Here is a 19,367-nt window from a genome sequence, read left to right as displayed (position 1 = left end):
CTGCTTTTGATTTGTTCATTTTGCCTCCCAAAAATCACAGTATGGCACAGCTCTTATTTATCCTGCGCTCTATGCTGAGCGCTTGCACCGGGGTTATCTATAAATCTCTGAAAAACGTGATTCATGAAAAATTCACTGAACAGAGGGAGTCACTATGATCTCATATCTGGCCTGTGAACTGGAGGTGTCCATCTTTTTATGTGTTCACAAAAGTGCGGTCAACAGTTTTATTCACCTTTTGAAAAGACAGACACTACTGAACAGAGGCCAAACAGAGTTTGGAGTAACTTTGCTGCCTCATTAGTGAATAGATAAGTCGGGTTTCACCTGAATCACGTATTTCAGAGATGTAGATGGAATCCCTGATGTAAGTGCTCAGCATAGAGCGCAGGATAAATGGGAACTTCTCCAAAATCGCCACCAAATAGCATTCAGCTCAATACACAAATACCTACTCAGGTCCATCATCTGTTATCGGAAATATAGGGGTCTTTCACGTTACTGATAACACAAAGGCTTTGGAAAAGCGCCATGGCTTCCCCCTCAAAAAAGAAATCCAGCAAAATCTGCGTTCCCAAATCCAAATGCCCTTTTGAGCCCCACAATATAGCTAAACTATAGTTAGGCTATGTGCACACTTTGCTTTTTTTCATGCGTTTCCGCAACGTTTTGAACTGCAGTGTTTTAATGCCAAAATGCATGCGTTTTGATTTTCAAGCAAAGTCTATGTGGAATAGGGCTTTCTTGTGCGCACAATGCTTGTAAAAATGCAGCTTTTTAGGTGCAGAAAATTTGTCAAAATCTCTGCGTTTAAAGAACCAACATGTCAATTGTTTTTGCTATTTTGGCAACGTTTTGCTAACATTAGAGTCAATGAGAACTTTCAAAACGTATCTTATAACAAAATCCTAGCATTTTACATGCTTTTTTGATGCAGAAAACATGCTTTTTTGACAAAATAAACGCATGCGGTTTTAACTGTATATTAAGGGCATGATATATCCCTTTACACACACACACACACACACACACACACACACACACACACACACATATACACACACACACTCCGACAATTAAATTAATGAAAATCAATATTTTTTCGTTATTTTAGACATAAATATTAGCATAAAGTTATAATTATATTAAAATTAGCTATTTTGGGTATGATTTTAATCATATTTATCATTTTTATCCTCTCTTTTTCATACTGTTTGGTTAAACTTTATTAGTGTATTTGTAATCAAAACACATCTAACTTTATGCAAGGAAAAAGCATGTAAATCGCGGTGAAAACGCGGTAAAAACGCAAGCGTATTTTTAGCGTTTTTGTGGTCTGATCCAAATTTGACAGACAATTTCTGCCACAGGATGCGTTCAGAACTGCAACTACCTCGACGCGAAGTGCGCACATAGCCTTAGTGTCCACATGTTTGGCCTTGTAGTAAAGAGAGCCCACTTAATTTACATGCTGCAGGTCTCCAGGAGCACGAGCTAGGCACAATGTTCGGGCAGTTCACTACAATGTACTGGGCACCACAAGGGCTTATTTGCAATGAATACTTCAGAATTAATTGCGTTTGACTCCATGGGTGTATTCCAGAGACTAAATAGTCACTCCATCCATAGGTGAATTCCCAGAGGGGCATAATTTCCAAAATTTGATCTCTTGAGGGGGTTTCTATTGTTTTGGCACCGCAAAGTATTCTAGAAAAATCTGTGCTCCAAACATCAAATGGCGCTCCTTCCCTCCCGAACCCTGCGGTGCGGCCAAACATGACTGTACAGTCACGTGTGGCATATTACGACGTTTAGGAGAAATTGTGTAACACATTATAGGACCTTTTTCTTAATTTTTAAAAAAAAAAAAATCTCTCTTGTGAAAATTGAAAATCTGGGGTTAAAATAACACTTTAGTGGTAAAAAATGTAATTAGTTTTTCTTCACTGCCCATTTTGACACACACCTGCGGTGTCAATATTCTCACTGCACCTCTCGATGAATTCATTGACTGGTGCAGTTTGGAAAATGGGGTCACTTATGGGGGGTTTCTGCTGTTCTGACACCTCAGGGGCTCTGCAAATGGGACATGGCACCCACAAACCATTACAACTAAATCTGCACTCCAATATGGTTCTACTTGCCTTTCTCATTTTGCACTGTGCCTAAAAAGTAGTTTTCGACCACATACGGGGTACTGTTGAACTCAGGAGAAATTGCACAACAAATTGTGCTATCCATTAATTCCTGTTACCCTTGTGAGTTTGAAAAATTTGGCGTTAAAGCAAGATTTTTGTGTTTTTAAGAATGTATGTTTTCATTTTCATGGCTTAACATTATAAAATTCTGTGAAGCACCTGGGAGTTCAAGTTGATCATCAAACATCTAGTTAAAATCCTTGAGGTGTCTAGCTTCCAAAATGGGGTCACTTATGGGGAGCTCTACTGGGTGACATGGCACCCACAAACCATTACAACTAAATGTGAACTGAAATAGGACGCTCCTTCCCTTTCTCACTGCACTTTGCCTCAAAAGTAGTTTTCAACCTCATATGGGATATTAGCGTTATTAGGTGAAATTGCACAACAAATGTTTCTTTCCATTTTGTCCTGTTACCCTGTGAAAATGAAAAATTTGGTTTTGAAGCCACATTTTTGTGGTTGAAATTATACTTTTTCAATTTCACGGCTCAACGTTATAAAATTCTGTGAAATACCTGGGAGTTCAAGATGGTCACCAATCATCTAGCTATATTCCCTGAAGGGTCTAGTTTCCAAAGTGGGGGAGCTCCAGTGTTAAGGCACAATAGGGGCTCTCCAAACAGGACATAACGTCCACTAATGATTCCAGCTCATTTTGCATTCAAAGATTCAAATGGCGCTCCTTCCCTTCTGAGCCGTGCCGTGTGCCCAAACAATAGATTTCCACCACATATGTGGTATCAGTGTACTCAGGAGAAATTGCACAATACATTGTTTGGTGCATTTTCTGCAGTTACTCATGTGTTAAAAAAAGCTGCCTGGTTGAAGCAACATGTTTGTGGTAAAATTTTTTTTTTTTTTTTTTTTATATTTTCATGGCTTAATGTTGATACAATTTTGTGAAGCTCATGAGGGGTTCAAGGTGCTCACTAAATATCTAGATAAATTCCTTGAGGTGTCTAGTTTCCAAAATGGGGTCAAAGTGTGGGGAGCTCCACTGTTTAGGCACTCTCCAAATGCGACATGGCATCCTGTAAAGTCAAGTAGCGCTCCTTCCCTTCCGATGGCTGCCTTGCGCCCAACCACATGTGAGGTATCGGCGTACTCGGGAGAAATTGCACAAGAAAATTGTATGGTGCATATTTTCCTGATACCCTTGTGAAAATGCAAACATTGGGTCTAAAGTAAAATTTTTGTGGGGAAAAAGTAACATTTTCATTTTTTCTCTCCACATTGCTTTAGTTATTGTGAAGCCTCTAAAGGGTTGATAAACTTCTTGGATATGGTTTTGAGCAATGTGAAGGGTGCAGTTTTCAAAATGGTGACATATTGGGGTATTTTCTGTCACCTAGGCCTCTCGGTCACTTCAAATGTGATGCAGTCCCTAAAAAAAAAAAAAAAAAAAATGGTTTTGTACATTTGGTTTGGAATAATGACAAATTGCTTATGAACTTTGAATCCTTCTAACTTCCTAACCCCAAAAAATTGTTTCAAAATTGCCCTGGTGTAAAGTATATAAGTGGGAAATATTTATTTACAATTTTGTGACATAATTCTCAGATTTATTGGCATAAAAATTTAAAATTTGGAAATTGCAAAATGTATTAAATTTTGTTTTTCCTAAATTTCCGATATTTTCACAAATAAATGCAAACAATATCATCTTAAATTTACCACTATCCTGGCTATCACCAGTCACAGGGACACTGGTCAGATTTGCAACAAATGGCCTGGTCATGAAGGTAGAAACCATGCTTAGGAGAAAAATGGGTAAATTGATGATGGATTAACCCCCTCATGACCTAAGATATACTGGTACTTCTTAGGGCATTTCCCTGTGTTTGATTCGGGCTTTCACATATCGGTTGATCTACTCAGCGGACGTGCCTCTAACAGCTGCAGGTGGATGGCAGATCCGCCCGATGCTGTTAACCAGTTAAATCCCGCTCACATGCTGGTGGGGAGAGCTTTATTCTCCGCCCTCATTGGCGGCCCCGTGAGTGATCGCGGGGCGCCAATGGTTTGTCATGACAGCCAAGGGTCAGCTGATGACCTCTGTGTTTGTCATGACAAACGTTCCGTGAACACTGCCGGCGAGCCGGCATTCACATGAGATCATGATTTCTGCTGTACAGAGCAAAGTTGGTGCAACGCTATTTAAGTTGCGATCATTTGATCGCTTATGCTATAAAGTCTCCTAATAGGACTAGTAAATTTATTTTAAAAAATTAAAAATAGAGTTTTTACAGATATGAAAAAAAAACACTGTTCAAATCACCCCCCTTTTTGTCTCATTTAAAAATAAAACAATTGCTGTAAAAAGAAATAAAAAAATTCACACTTGTCACCGCTTTCAGGAATGTCCAATCTATCAAAATATAAAATAAATTAATCTGATCTCCAACGTTGTAACAAAAAAAAAACTCTTCAAAATGTCAGAATTCCTTTTTTTTTGGCCACAATAAAATGCAATAAGAAGCAATAAAAACATCATATCTACCCAAAAATGGTATCACTAAAAATGCCAGCTTAGGGTACAAAAAAATAAGCCCTCACACAGCATCCAATCCCCCAAAAAATAACATTGTGTCTCAGAACATGGTGACAAAGGCGACTCTTCCTCCCCCTTCTGGGTTTTTTGTTTTGTTTTTTTTTTTCTCTTCTGACTTTTTTTTTTTTTTTTTTTTCACCAATTAAAAAAATTAGCTTTTACATGTTTGGTATCTACAAACTCATACTGACCTGTGGAATCATATTGCCTAGATTAGTTTTTACAATATAGTGAACATGGTAAATAAAAAAACAACTGCAGAATTGCACTTTTGTTTTGCAATTTCACTGCAATTGGATTTTTTTTTCCCATTTTCCAGTACACGGTGTGGCAGAATGAATGGTGTTACTCAAAAGTACAACTCGTCCCTCAAGAAAAGTTATGGCTCTTGGTGAAGGGGGAGGGAAAAACGAAAGTGCAAAAAAAAATGGAAAATTGCACAGTCGTGAAGGGGTTAATGAGAGAATAGCACATGCAGCCCATTAAATAGCTTTTGAGATAATTCTCCCATTAACTTTTGTTCCTTTTGAAAAAGAGGCATCTACATATTAAAGAGCTGTAATTCGTAAACCATACACCAATTAAGATGTGAAAAATTAAAGCGGAGAGTCTGCACTTTAAGCCTCTATTGATTATATGTGTATATTGAATTTGTTTTCGTAAACAGCAAAAATGCCAAAACTTGTCAATATCTAGGTATTTTTGTGCTTAACTGTATACTTTTTATGACTAAGACATAACTGTCACATTTATCCTAGACCTCCTGTGGGAAAAAAAATATGAACTTGCACCTCTGCCTAAGATGACAAGGGACGTTTTAAAATTTATTATAAAATAACTGTAGAGGGAAATGGCGCAAAAGGGTCTTACCAGATAAACCCCAATGGGTGATGAACAGAATCACTCTCACCTAGTAGGGTTGTGAAATTCACAACTCGTAGTTCAACGTATGAAGAAATGGCAACAGCCGAATCCCCGTAGTAACGATGTGTAATCAGAAGAGAGATGGGTAGTATGCCGCGCTATCACCGATGTTGATTATTCCATTTCTTTATTTATAATACAGGTCAGGTCAATGCGTTTCAGAGATCGACTCTCCTTCATCAGGACATCTAGGAACCATCAAACTGTCTTAAAATTTATTATAAAATATTATTTTATTTTTTTTTTGTTTTTTTTTAGTTGAAACTCTGTGCGTTCTGAAAACAGTCAATTGTGAAATACTTTTTGTTGTGTTCATTATGCTCTCTCCTCTACTGATACTTGTTTGCTGTTGTTACCTTACATGTGTGTACCTGTTGTTTTTTGCCTTTCCAGTATCACGCTTATCCTCCTTGAACTGGCGGGTGGATCAGACTCTCAGCTCTAGTATATTGCGGGAAGTGAATGAACCAGTAGTCCATCTAAACCTGTGTGTGAAAGATTCTGCTATCTCCAGACCTGTCAATGTAACTATGTCCGCCAGTAAATTACGAGTTTTGTTAACAGGTGAGATAGTAATGTGTATGTGAAATGGTTTTTTTTTGGTTAATAAATATCTGTACTGTATACAATATATTATATATATATATATATATATATATATATATATATATATATATATATATATATATATATATATATATATATATATATATATATATATATATATATATATATATATATATATATATATAACTTATTAATTGTGAGTTCTTATATTAGGGGTTCCAGTTATGTCTGTATTGAGACAATATTAATTTTACTTGTTTTCCATAGAAGTGTGCTTTCCCATGGGGACCAATTTAAAGGGAATCTGTCACCAAGTTTTTGACATCTAATCTGAGAGCAGCATAATCCAGGGGCAGAGATCCTGATTCCAGCGATGTATCACTTACTGGACTGCTTAGTGTACTGTAGTTTTTGATAAAATCACTGTTTAATCAGCAGTAGATTATCATTAGTGGACTACATGGCATGCTGCCAGGTAGTCCAGCATATTCATGATCTCTGTATAACTGCTAGATCTGAAGCAGCGAAAACATTGATTTTATCAAAATGACAGCAAACCGCTCAGTAAGTGACACATCGCTGGAATCAGGATCTCTGTCTCTTCATGATGCTACTCTCAGATGAGGTAGCAAAAACTTGGTGACAGATTCCCTTTTTAAAAAGCCTTCTTACCAATGAGAAAGTATAGTAAAATTCCTTAACTGGCTGTTGTCAACTTGTCTTCCGGAATTCTTGATAGTTTCGACCAGAAACATGGTAAAGCCGCTGGGTTTCAATGCTGCTATATGAGGCTAATTTGCTTCTGTAGCATTGGAAGAGTGCTGAGGCTGGCCAGTTCCAGTGACCTGGCCAACTTTAAAGCTAAACTTACAAGCTCTTTTTAGAAAAGGGTTTGTAAGCACTATGCTCCTTACCTAGAAGATCGGGCATTACTGGTAGACTGCAGAGGGTGACCGCTAATCTAGGTAACGAGCAGAAATCTAAAAATTTAAAAATGCCTACATTAAGAACCAAGAGGATTCTTTAATGAGTACATTTGCAAAGTTGATTGCTTTTAAAAATACTTTGCAATTTTACTCCTCTATGAAGATGAGACAAGCCCTCTAAATCTGGCTTTCCTGAAGGTTTATGGGTACCGGATTATCAAATATTCAGAATTATTGGACAGTAGAGATGAGAGGATTGATCTGGTCCATCTGGTTTGTAGTCTCCAGCTAGTGGGAGGGAGCTCTACAAATTTTAGCTTCTAGAATCTCCGGCACAGCTTTTGGTTAGGCCGGCTGGTGTGACATCTGTGTATCACCCTGCAATGATAACTCCGGGCCAGCCCACCTAATCAAAAGCTTCACTGGAGGTCGTAGAAGGTATAAGATTTAGGCTGGTTTCAGACGTCCGTGTGACATCCGTTTTTAAAACGGATGCCACACGTACCCATATTATTATTTGCTGTTACTCACATGTCCGTGCTTTCACACGGACCGTGTGACCTCTCATGACCCAGCACGCACACACGAAGGCATGTCCGTGCTTTCTCCGGCAGCACGGATGTCACACGGATCACACACTGATGTGATACGTGTGACATCAGTGTGACATGTACCGGAGAAAACATGGGTCTTTTTAATAAAAATATTTTCTATATTTACCGCTCTCCAGCGATGCTGTCTCCGGCTCTGCTGCCTCCTGCTCCTTATCACCGCTCATTATACTCACTGAATATTCAGTGCCCTGTGGAGCTGGAAGCCGGAGCAGCGCTGGGGACTTCAGTGCCGGGGACCACATCGCTGGGTGAGTATACAGCAGACTGTGTATGTTCAGTGTATACATGTATGTGTGCTATGTGTGTGTATGTGCTCAGTGTGTGTGTGTGTGTGTGTGTGTGTGTGTGTGTGGTGAGAGCCTGGAAGTCGGATCATCGCGAGGACTGCATCGGGGAATCATCACAGTTCCCAATGAACTCTGAACCCGTGAAGCTGTAGCGCGGGTGTCGCGGGGGGTCATCAGGATGACATCAGAGTTCATTGGGAACACCGATGACCTCCTGGATGTCACTGTGGTTGCAAAATACTCACCTGTTCCCGCGATGCTGTCCTCGACGGTACTGTACACAACGCTGTCCCCACGATGCTCTGGCTTCAAGGTCCTGAGTGCGGTGAATAATCGATGAATATAATGAGCGGAGGTCAGGAGCGGGAGACAGCAGAGCCAAAGACAGCCGATTAAATATGGAAAATCTTATTTCACAGACACGTGTTTTCTCCGGTACCTTCACACGTATGCAAATACGGATGTCACACGTATGACACACGTGTGACCATAACCATGTGTGTGACTGGTACCTGATTAAACACGGATGTCTGAAACTGGCCTTAAAGAGCTTTTATTCTGCTACCAGAGACTACTGACCTGGCCGATGGACTGGAGTTCCGTGAATCGATCCACCCGTCTTTATTGGACAGTTGTTTAAAGAGGGTAAATCTTGTAAATGTAGAGGGCACAAAAGTAGGCAGCACATAATAATAAAAAATTTACAAAAAATATGTAATTGAGACAAAGTTTTCTTTGTCGCTCCATTGGGAGACCCAGACAATTGGGGTGAATAGCTTCTGCCTCCGGAGGCCACACAAAGTATTACACTTTAAAAAGTGTAACCCCTCCCCTCTGCCTATACACCCTCCCGTGGACCACGGGCTCCTCAGTTTTATGCTTTGTGTGGAAGGAGGCACACATCCACTCATTCATTCTCATAACTTAGTTGTCGGTTGGAAGAAAAGAGGACCCCCAGGGTCCCCGGCATGCTCCCTTCTCACCCCACTATGTCGGCGGTGTTGTTAAGGTTGAGGTACCCATTGCGGGTACAAAGGCTGGAGCCACATGCCGTTTTCCTTCACCATCCCTTATGCGGCTCTGGGAGAAGTGGGATCCTGAACGGTCATCCATTTACTGGGACCGTGCTCCATCCGCAGCCCCTGGTGGAACCTGCCGGACCGGAGCCTTTTCAACCCCAGGGACCGGGCCCTGCTACTTAAAGGTACTCTGTGTCCCCATTGGGGACTGTACAGGGAGCGTACCTTCTTCCCGGAGGCCGCGGTAGTCGTATAACTGAGGAGGCAGATGGACTTCCGCGCCGACCGGGCCTGCTTGTCGGGCGCGGCCTCAACTTTAGCCCCCGGCTTCACCGCGGCCTAGTCGCAAAAATCCCGACCCGGGGCCTGCCTGTCAGGGGTAAGGGCGAGATTACCGACATGATGTCGGATGTGACGGCTGGAGCATCCTGCATGTCTTCCTCCCCCCTCACTGGCCACTGTGGAGGCCCCAGACGGTACCCATTGCGGGTACGGAGGCTGGAGCCACAGGCCATCTCCTTCACCATCCCTTATGCGGCTGGAAGAAGTGGGACCTGAGCGGTCATCCATTTGCTGGGACCGTGCTCCATCCGCAGCCCCTGGTGGAACCTGCCGGACCGGAGCCTCTTCAACCCCAGGGACCGGGCCCTGCTACTTAAAGGTACTCTGTGTCCCCATTGGGGACTGTACAGGGAGCGCACCTTCTTCCCGGAAGCCGTGGTAGTTGTAGGTGAACTTCCGCGCCGACCGGGCCTGCTGGTCGGGCGCGGCCTCAAATTTAGTCCCCGGCTTCACCGCGGCCTAGTCGCGAAAATCCCGCCCCCGGGCCTGCCATTCTGCCGGTGGGTGCTTCTCAGGGGAGCTCAGGGTGAACACAGCACCCAGTGCTGGTCCCCCTAGGGTGCCGGATACATATGTATATATTATATATATTTCGGTTCGGACAAACTGTATACCTTTTGTTCACATTTAACCTTCAGTGGTCACACTCCTAGGACACAACAGGCACAGGTTTTTTCTCGCGGTCTGTACCTCTTATGGGGCTATATTACCGGCGGGATACACCTACCCTCACTGTGAGCAATGCTCGACTCCTGCCTCGCTTGCTCAGCCGGAGCCTCGGGCACTGGTGGGCCCCTCGGCTCATGTAGACCCCCCTGCTCCCCCTGAGCAGGCTGCAGGGACAGAGTCACCGGTGTTGGCCCTCAGTCATTTTCATATGATCAAATGGTCTTCTAGGCTCCTTGAGGCATTGCAGTACAGACCGGACCTTTCACAGGCCCTGGCCCTGTTAGCTTGTCTCATCCAGGCCCCGCTTGGTTATCGCCGCAGCGCGCCCCCAGGTTGAGCCCTAGGTCTCAGGCGGAGGACTCCTGCCCGGACCGCAGTCCAAGACCGGCTAAGCGGTCTCGCTGGGACTCTTCCCCGACTTCCTCACGCTGCTAGGGATCCCAGCTCGAGGACTCTCAGGAAGACGAGGCGGACGGGGGAGCTCAGGGCTCTGGCCCTGACTTCACCCTTAACCTTGATACTCCTGAGGGGGACGCCTTAAAATGATCTTATCTCGTCCATCATCCAGGTGCTGGTTCGCTCTCCTCCGCCTCCTCCTGTAGAGGAGTCGGCTTCTCAGCAGGAGAAACACCATTTTCGGTTCCCCAAACGTACACGCAATACGTTTTTTGTTCACTCTAACTTCAGGGATGCTGTCCAGAAACCCGGAGCGGTCCCGGACAAGCGCTGGGTTACACGTCACACTGACACGCGTTACCCCTTTCCATCTGACGTCGTTAAGAGTTGGGCTCGTTCTCCCAAGATGGATCCTCCAGTCTCCAAATTGGCTGCTAGGTCCGTGGTGTCTGTTGCAAATGGCTCATCCCTGAAGGATGCCACTGACAGACAGATAGAGCTCTTTGCGAAGTCCATCTATGAGGCCACGGGCACGTCTTTCGCCCCAGCCTTTGCAGCCGTGTGGGCTCTCCAACCAATCTAGGCTTGTCTGAAGGAGTTTAATGCGGTCACATGGAATTTTGCTCCGTATGTTCCGTCTTTGACTCTCGGGCATCAGCCTTTTTCGTCCTGCGCCACGAACGCCGTCCTGGACTCCGCTAGCCACACGGCTGTAGCATATGCTAACTCCATGGCAGTTCGCAGGGCCATGTGGCTGCGCGAATGGGAACCAGACTCGGCTTTAAAAAGGTTCTTAACTGGTTTGCCTTTTTTCTGGCGACCGTTTATGTGGCAAACGATTGGATGATATTAATAAGGAATCCAAGGGAAAGGTCTCCTCCTTACCCCAGTCCAAACCTAAGAGACCTCAGCAAAGAAAAATCCAATCGAGGTTTCGGTCCTTTCGTCCCTCCGCCAAGCCACATTCTTCTTCGTCCAACAGGCCGGAGAAAGGCCAGAGGAACTCATATGCGAGGCGGCCCACGTCACGACCCCAAAAAGGCCGCAGGGGGCACTGCCTCCAAAACGGCCTCCTCATGGTTCTCGGCCTACTCTAGCCGCATCCCCGGTCGGTGGCAGGCTCTCCCGCTTTGGCGGCGCCTGGTGGCCACAAGTTCAAGACCGATGGGTGAGAGACATTCTGTCTCATGGTTACAGGATAGAGTTCGGTTCTCGTCCTGCGGCTCGTTTCTTCACCTCTGGGCCCCTTCTCAGGTGGCGTGTCAACAAAGCCTTGCCGTCGCTCTGGCGACTCTCCAGGGACAAACAGCTTTCTCTGCAAGCGGGGGTGCAATCACTTCTTCGGAGTCAGTCACACCCCTTAAGGCGCCTCATGCACTTCCTGGGGAAGATGGTTGCAGCTATGGAGGCAGTGCCGTTCGCGAACCAAGGCGGCACTCGCAGTCGTCAAGCCTTCCAGGAAGTCCGGCGGATTCTGCAGTGGGTGGAAACCACAGGCTCCACCATCTCCGCAGTTCACATCCCGGGCGTAGAAAACTGGGAAGCAGTTTCTTTTCAGTCATCAGGGCATGGACGCGGGGGAATGGTCTCTGCACCCAGAAGTGCTTCGAGAGATCCATCGCCCCTGATGAACGCAGGACGTCGATCTCTCAAGGTCCCGGCCTTCATGGCACGGTCTCAAGATCACAGACCTCTGGCAGCGGACGGTTTAGTCCAGGATTGGTCGCAGTTCGACTGTCTTATGTGTTTCCCCCTCTGGTGATGCTACCCAGGGTACTACGCAGGATCAGGTCCGACTGCCGTCACACCATTCTCGTCGCTCCAGTCTGGCCGAGACGGTCGTGGTATCCGGATCTGTGGCATCTCACGGTGGGTCAACCGTGGGCACTTCCAGACCGCCCAGACTTGCTGTCACAAGGCCCGGTTTTTTCCATCTGAATTCCGTGGCCCTCAACTTGACTAGGTGGCCATTGGTCCCTGACTCCTAGAGTCTTCAGGGTTATCTCAGGATGTCATGGCCACCACGAGACAAGCCAGGAAGCCAACGTCCGCCAAGATCTATTACAGGTCTTGGCAAGTCTTTCTATCCTGGTGCGCTGATAACGGCTTTCCTCCATGGCCGTTTGCCTTACCCACACTCCTTTCATTCCTACAATTTGGAATGGACAAGGGTTTGTCCCTCGACTCTCTCTCTAGGGCCAAGTATCCACGCTCTCCGTGTTTTTTCTTTCAAAAGCGTCTAGCCAGGCTTCCGCAGGTCCGCACGTTCCTGCAGGGGGTTTGCCACATGGTCCCACCTTGCAGACGTCCGTTGGAACCCTGGGATCTTAGCAGAGTCCTGACGGCTCTTCAAAAGCCGCCTTTTGAGCTGCTGCGGGATGTCTCTCTCTCTCCCGTCTTTCGCAGAAGGTGGCCTTCCTGGTGACAGTCACATCTCTTCAGAGAGTGTCTGAGCTTGCAGCGCTATCATGCAAGGCTCCCTTTCTGGTTTTCCACCAGGATAAGGTGGTTCTTCGTCCTGTCCCAGAATTTCTCTCTAATGTGGTATCTCCTTTTCATCTAAATCAGGATATCTCCTTGCCTTCCTGTTGCCCTAATCCAATTCACCAGTCTGAAAAGGTTTTGCACTCTTTGGATCTAGTGAGAGCACTCCGGTTCTACGTGTCTCGCACGGCGCCCCTGCGCCGTTCAGATGCGCTTTTTGTCCTTGTCGCTGGCCAGCGTATGGACTCTCAGGCCTCCAAGTCGACCTCGGCTCGGTGGATCAAGGAACCGATTCTCGAGGCCTACCGTTCTTCGGTCCTTCCGCTCCCTTCAGGGCTGAAAGGCCATTCTACCAGAACTGTAGGTGCGTCATGGGCATTGCGGCACCGGGCAACGGTTCAGCAGGTGTGTCAGGCAGCTACGTGATCTAGTCTGCACACTTTCACGAAGCACTATCAAGTGCATACCTATGCTTTGGCAGATGCCAGTCTAGGTAGGCGAGTCCTTCAGACGGCGGTTGTCCACCTGTAAGAGGGGGCCGTTTTCGGTTCTTCTTATTGAGGTATTCTTTTACCCACCCAGGGACTGCTCTTGGACGTCCCAATTGTCTGGGTCTCCCAATGGAGTGACAAAGAAGAAGGGAATTTTGTTTACTTACTGTAAATTCCTTTTCTTCTAGCTCCTATTGGGAGACCCAGCACCCACCCCTGTGCCCTTTGGGCTGGTTGTTCTTTTGGGGTTATGGTCTTCAGTTCTCCGAACATCCTTCGGATTGAATTTACCCTAGACCAATTTATAAGTTTCCTCCTTCCTGCTTTTGCACCAAAACTGAGGAGCCCGTGGTCCACGGGAGGGTGTATAGGCAGAGGGGAGGGGTTACACTTTTTAAAGTGTAATACTTTGTGTGGCCTCCGGAGGCAGAAGCTATACACCCCAATTGTCTGGGTCTCCCAATAGGAGCTAGAAGAAAAGGAATTTACGGTAAGTAAACAAAATTCCCTTCTTTCATGTCTTGGGGCGTTCCAGATATGGTAAAACTTGGTAACAAGTGCAAATTTTCTGATGTTCATAGAGTAAAAGAATGTTTTCGTGTATTTTATTGTTTTGGTAACAAAATGTATCTGTTTTTATTAATAGAACTGAAACAGGCTCTTGAGATGATTAACTCCCTGAACTGAATTAGGTTGTGCTGAAATCTACCATTCTCTATTTTTGAAAATGAAAGAGGTATGTTAAAAAGTACTTGTATTCTGAGAATGGCTTAATCCACAGGAAACCTTGTGGAACATCTAAAGACGCACAATTCTGGACTAAACAGACTCTTATGACCTGATTCATCAAAACAATCATGCGGAATTTTGTCATATAAATGAATCTTACTTTAGTGACTTCTGGCATTTTTTACACCAGTTTTGCCCAGCTCTGCCAAAAAGGGCGGGACTGGAATGGGTGCATACCCCACAGCTAGTCTAATTCATGACAAGTTGTTGAGTACGTTATGCCAGAAACCTTGCTCTAATCCTTAAAGTGAACCTGTCTCACTTCAAATCTTACTTCCGTTAAAGTGAACTTCTCAGGTCCAATATGCCTTCTAACCTAGCAGCAGGGACATGTGTGGGCTAAAATTCCTTGCCTAACCATCCCTGTCTCATAATATTGTGTAGCAGCAAAGTGTTGAAAAAGGGTTTAGAACTTACATTTTCCCTATGCTAATGACCGCTGGGACAAGTCGCAAGGGCGTTACTTCGCCTTGACTGGTCTGCCCTCTTTCAGTAGTATCGCCCCTGTGGGCATAATGCCATGATTTCAATGACTCAACATCTTCGCCAGCTCATGAAAATCTCACGCATGCGCGCGTCTCATTTACACAGCGTTGCTTCGCCTTCTTAGCCGATTGTCCAGTTCCCAGCTTCAGACACTCTGCGCATGGTCGGAAGAGGAGGAGACAGCGCTCATTAGCATAGGGAAAAGTCAAGTTCTAAAGCCCTTTTTTCTTTATCGTTCCTTTGGGAGACCCAGACCTTGGGTGTTTAGCTTCTGCCTCCGGAGGACACACAAAGTACTACACCTAAAAGTGTAGCACTTCCCTCTGAGCTTATACACCCCCTGGTGAGCCAGTCCCAGCCAGTTTATCGCTTTGTGTTCAGGAGGCATACATCCACACATGCATTCTCATATGATTTTTTTCCTTTTTGGAATGAGATTGAAGAAGTGCGGGTCCACGTCTGGACCCACGGCATGTCTCTTCTCACCCCACTGTGTCGGTGGTATTGTAAGGTTGATTTCCAAGGCTGGAGCCTTACATGCCGTGCTCCTTCACCATCCTTCCTGGGCTCTGGCTTGAAGTGGGAGCCAGCACGGTCTCCATGCCTGGCAGGAGACCGGTCTCCATCCGCAGCCCTTCAGGACCCTGCTGGACCGGAGCACTCATCCCCAGGGACCTGGCCCTGCGTCTCAGCAGCTAAGTACCTGAGACGTTTATATATTGGGGGTCCCTGTGCTTTATTGTTTGGGGAGAGTGTGCTTACTGTATTTATTGGCATTTCCGGCGGGTTCTCTAGCTGTCGCCCGAGAACCGCGCCGATGGTGCCTGCGCGTCGGCCTCGCCGCTCAAATTTAGGCCCCGGCTTTGCCGGAGGCCTAGTTTCTGTTCACTGCCCTCGCATGTCACTGATGCAGAGGGACAGGATCGGCTCCTCCCGGCGGCCGTCCTGCACAGGGGAGGGACACGCCCCACTGCTATGCGTGTCTCCTCCCCTGTAGGTCTCTATGGCCCTCCAGATCCCGCTCTCCTACAGGAACGCCCCAAGTCCCGCCCCCTCTCTTCGCTCCGGCGGCCATTTTCTCAGACAGGGTTCACTCTGCGCTGGCCTGCACTCTGCATCCCTGCTGAGGTGCTGTGCATTGGGGGTCCGGGCTTCGGGATCTGGAGGGCACACAACACCGCTTCCAGCGGTCTGGTAAGCCACAACCGGTCTCTGGTTGTGGACCTCTGTATATACTCTCTGGGGCTCATTCTCTTGCAGAGCCCCCACTCCAGCAGCATGTCTCACACGAGGAGCAAGGCTCCAAAGCTTTATACTGTATGCGCTGCATGTAAGCTCCTGCTGCCTGAACCGAGCACCTATCCACATTGTGATGTCTGCTCTAACTTGGCGGTGCCACAGCCTGGAGTCCCACCCCCAGTGGTCTCTCAGGCTGCTCCTGCACCTGTGGCTGAACCCCCGGCTTGGGTAGAATCCTTTTCTAGGTCTATCTCCCAGTCTTTTGCTGAGTCCATGGGACTTCTGTCCAGAACTTTGATGAATATGCATCAGCCCCCTTCACAGGGTGCCTCTACTGCTATGGGTCCCTTAGGATCTCTATCTTCTGACCTCCGTCCACCGGAGCTCACAGAGGATTCATCATCAGGGCCCAGACCCCGTCCTCCTAAGAGGAGACGCAGGGTTTCCTCTCCCTCCTCATACCGCGGCTCTGATTCAAGAGCTGACTCGCAGGATGAGGACGATGCCTTTACAGGGGGCTCGGAGGCTAACTCCATGTACCCCATTGATCTTTCCGAGGGTGACTCAGATCTTAGTGACTTGATTGCTTCCATTAATTCTGTACTGGATCTCAATCCGCCAGTATCAGAGGAGCAAGCCTCTCTGGCAGAAAAGCACCAGTTTACCTCGCCTAAGAGAGTAAAGAGTGTGTTCTTTAACCACTCCAGTTTTCAGGCCGCTGTGACCAAACCCAGGGCCTGTCCTGACAAACTCTTCCCAAAGCGTGGTTCTGATGACCGTTTCCACTTTCCACCTGAGGTGGTCAAGGAGTGGGCTCATTCCCCAAAGGTAGACCCTCCGGTGTCTAGGCTCTCTGCCCGGACCGTTGTGTCGGTGGCTGATGGCACCTCCCTTAAGGATTCCACTGACCGTCAGATTGACCTTCTGGCCAAATCCGTGTATGAAGCGGCGGGGGCCGCGTTTTCCCCAACTTTTGCAGCAGTGTGGGCTCTCAAAGTCATCTCTGCTTCTCTAGAGGAGATGCATTCCCTCACCAGGGAATCTATGCCCGAGATGGTTGCCTTACAAAACAACAGCTTTAGAATGCACAGCCAAGGAATTCAGATAATGACCATGAAATGGGGGTGCACACGTCAAGCAAAACACATTTTGGACAGGAGAAACAAGAAGCTTGACCATAAAGGCACTCACTCCACAAGGTATATAAAGGGTTAAAAAACAATTTTATTTGTGTACAAAATATTAAAACCAACAATAACAAACATGATAAAGTGCACAAAGTGTGATAAAGCACCAAAGACAACAAGCAATACCCAGTTGGTCTTCCTATAAAATTATTTATAATGAATTTTCCATAAGGTTCAAAGGGATTGGATCTATATAAAAATTTGAATATCAAGCCGTTTACTTCAAATCAAAAAGCACTGGAATTCAAACAATACAGTACAGACTTAATAACCTAATCATCAGAGGTTAATATAGTACACTGATGCTAGTACCTGTAAGTCCTTGACTGGACCCCAGTTTGAGGCAGCAGCAAAAAAAAAAAAAAAAAAAATCCTGACCCAGTAGTCAAAAGATCCAGATCCACTGATCTAAATATACACAATCCCTGTAATGATAAATACTTAGCTTATAATAAGGAAGACCTGGTTGCCTTAACTTCTCAAGCTTCAGCTTTTTCATCTTATGCCATGTCTGCCATGCTGGAGGCTTCTCACCGCACTGCGGTGGCTTCGGCTAATTCCCTCGTTATCCGCAGGATCTTGTGGCTTCGAGAGTAGAAAGCAGATGCTTCTTCCAAGAAGTACCTTGCTGGGCTCCCATTTTCTGGGCCCCGGCTGTTCGGAGAACAGCTGGATGAAATTATTAAAGAAGCTACTGGCGAGAAGAGTACTTCCATGCCACAAACCAAAACCACGAAACCTGCCCAGGGTAGGAATCAGTCGAGGTTTCGCTCCTTTCGTTCCTCCAACTGGTCGTCCTCTAAGCCCTCCGCCTCGTCCGCTAACTCAGCCAAGGACCAGAAATCCAACTGGCGCCCAAAAGCGCGTCCACAGAAGACCGCAGGAGGTGCTGCCACTAAGGCAGCCTCCTCGTGACTCTCTGCCCGCTCCGGCAACGTCCTTAGTCGGTGGCAGGCTCTCCCACTTTGGCGACGCTTGGTTTCAACACGTCTCCGATCAGTGGGTGAGAGATATCATCTCCCACGGCTACAGGATAGAATTCTCTTCCAGCCCGCCAAACAGATTTTTTTCTTTCAACTCCCCCTTGCTCCAAGGCCGCCGCCTTCTCACAGGCCGTGGCAGCCTTGCAGGCCAACGGAGTAATTGTACCAGTTCCCGCCCGGGAACGGTTCAGAGGTTTCTACTCAAATCTCTTCCTAGTTCCCAGAAAGGACGGTACTTTCCGGCCCATCCTGGATCTCAAGCTTCTCAACAAGCATATTCAGGTGCGGCACTTTCGCATGGAGTCTTTGCGATCAGTCATTGCCTCAATGACCCAAGGGGATTTCCTGGCATCCATCGACATCAGAGATTCCTATCTGCATGTGCCAATTGCAGTTTCACACCAGCGTTGGCTACGTTTTGCAATAGGAGAAGATCATTTCCAATTCGTGGCTCTCCCCTTCAGGTTAGCCACGGGCCCTCGGGTATTCACCAAGGTCATGGCTGCAGTGATTGCGGTTCTGCACCTCCAGGGGTTGGCAGTGATTCCTTACCTGGACGACCTTCTAGTCAAGGCTTCTTCCAGCGCAGACTGTCAGCGGAGTGTCTCGCTCACTCTCGCCACGCTAGCCCAATTCGGGTGGCTTGTCAATCTTCCCAAATCCACTCTGACTCCGACCCAGAGTCTCATGTACCTAGGGATGCAGTTCGAGACTTTGCCGGCACTTGTGAAGTTGCCCTTAGTCAAACAGCAGTTACTCCAGCTAGCGGTGGGCTCTCTGCTGAGGCCCCGCCATTATACCCTCAGGCGTCTGATGCAGGTGCTGGGTCAAATGGTGGCGTTCATGGAGGCTGTTCCCTTTGCCCAGTTCCATCTGCGCCCCCTGCAGCTGGACATTCTCTGCTGTTGGGACAAGCGGCCTTCCTCCTTACACAGGTTAGTGGCTCTGTCGCCACGGACCAGGAGCTCTCTTCAGTGGTGGCTTCGGCCCCTCTCCCTGTCCCAAGGGCGCTCCTTCCTGGCCCCGTCCTGGGTGATTCTCACCACGGATGCCAGTCTATCCGGCTGGGGAGCGGTATGTCTCCACCACAGAGCGCAGGGCACTTGGACTCCATCCGAGTCAGCCCTTTCAATCAATGTGCTGGAGACCAGAGCCGTGCTTCTAGCTCTCCTAGCTTTTCACCACCTGTTGGCGGGCAGGCACATTAGAGTC

The 19,367-nt window shown here is 46.8% G+C and overlaps 1 protein-coding gene across 1 annotated transcript in view; it reads left to right on the top strand.

Annotated features, from left to right (window-relative positions):
* COMMD4 (COMM domain containing 4) overlaps nt 1-19,367 on the top strand; it is a 53,266-nt gene that overhangs the window by 31,184 nt on the left and 2,715 nt on the right. Inside the window, exons 7-8 of the mRNA XM_075345665.1 lie at nt 6,070-6,240; nt 14,118-14,207. Of these exons, the coding sequence (XP_075201780.1) occupies nt 6,070-6,240; nt 14,118-14,158 (212 nt within the window). The 3' untranslated portion in view covers nt 14,159-14,207. The remainder of the gene's footprint in view (nt 1-6,069; nt 6,241-14,117; nt 14,208-19,367) is intronic.

Source organism: Anomaloglossus baeobatrachus, chromosome 4, assembly GCF_048569485.1.
Source record: "Anomaloglossus baeobatrachus isolate aAnoBae1 chromosome 4, aAnoBae1.hap1, whole genome shotgun sequence".
Classification (NCBI taxonomy): domain Eukaryota; kingdom Metazoa; phylum Chordata; class Amphibia; order Anura; family Aromobatidae; genus Anomaloglossus; species Anomaloglossus baeobatrachus.
Note: the sequence above shows the minus strand (reverse complement) of the source record. Positions and strands in the feature narration are given on the sequence as shown.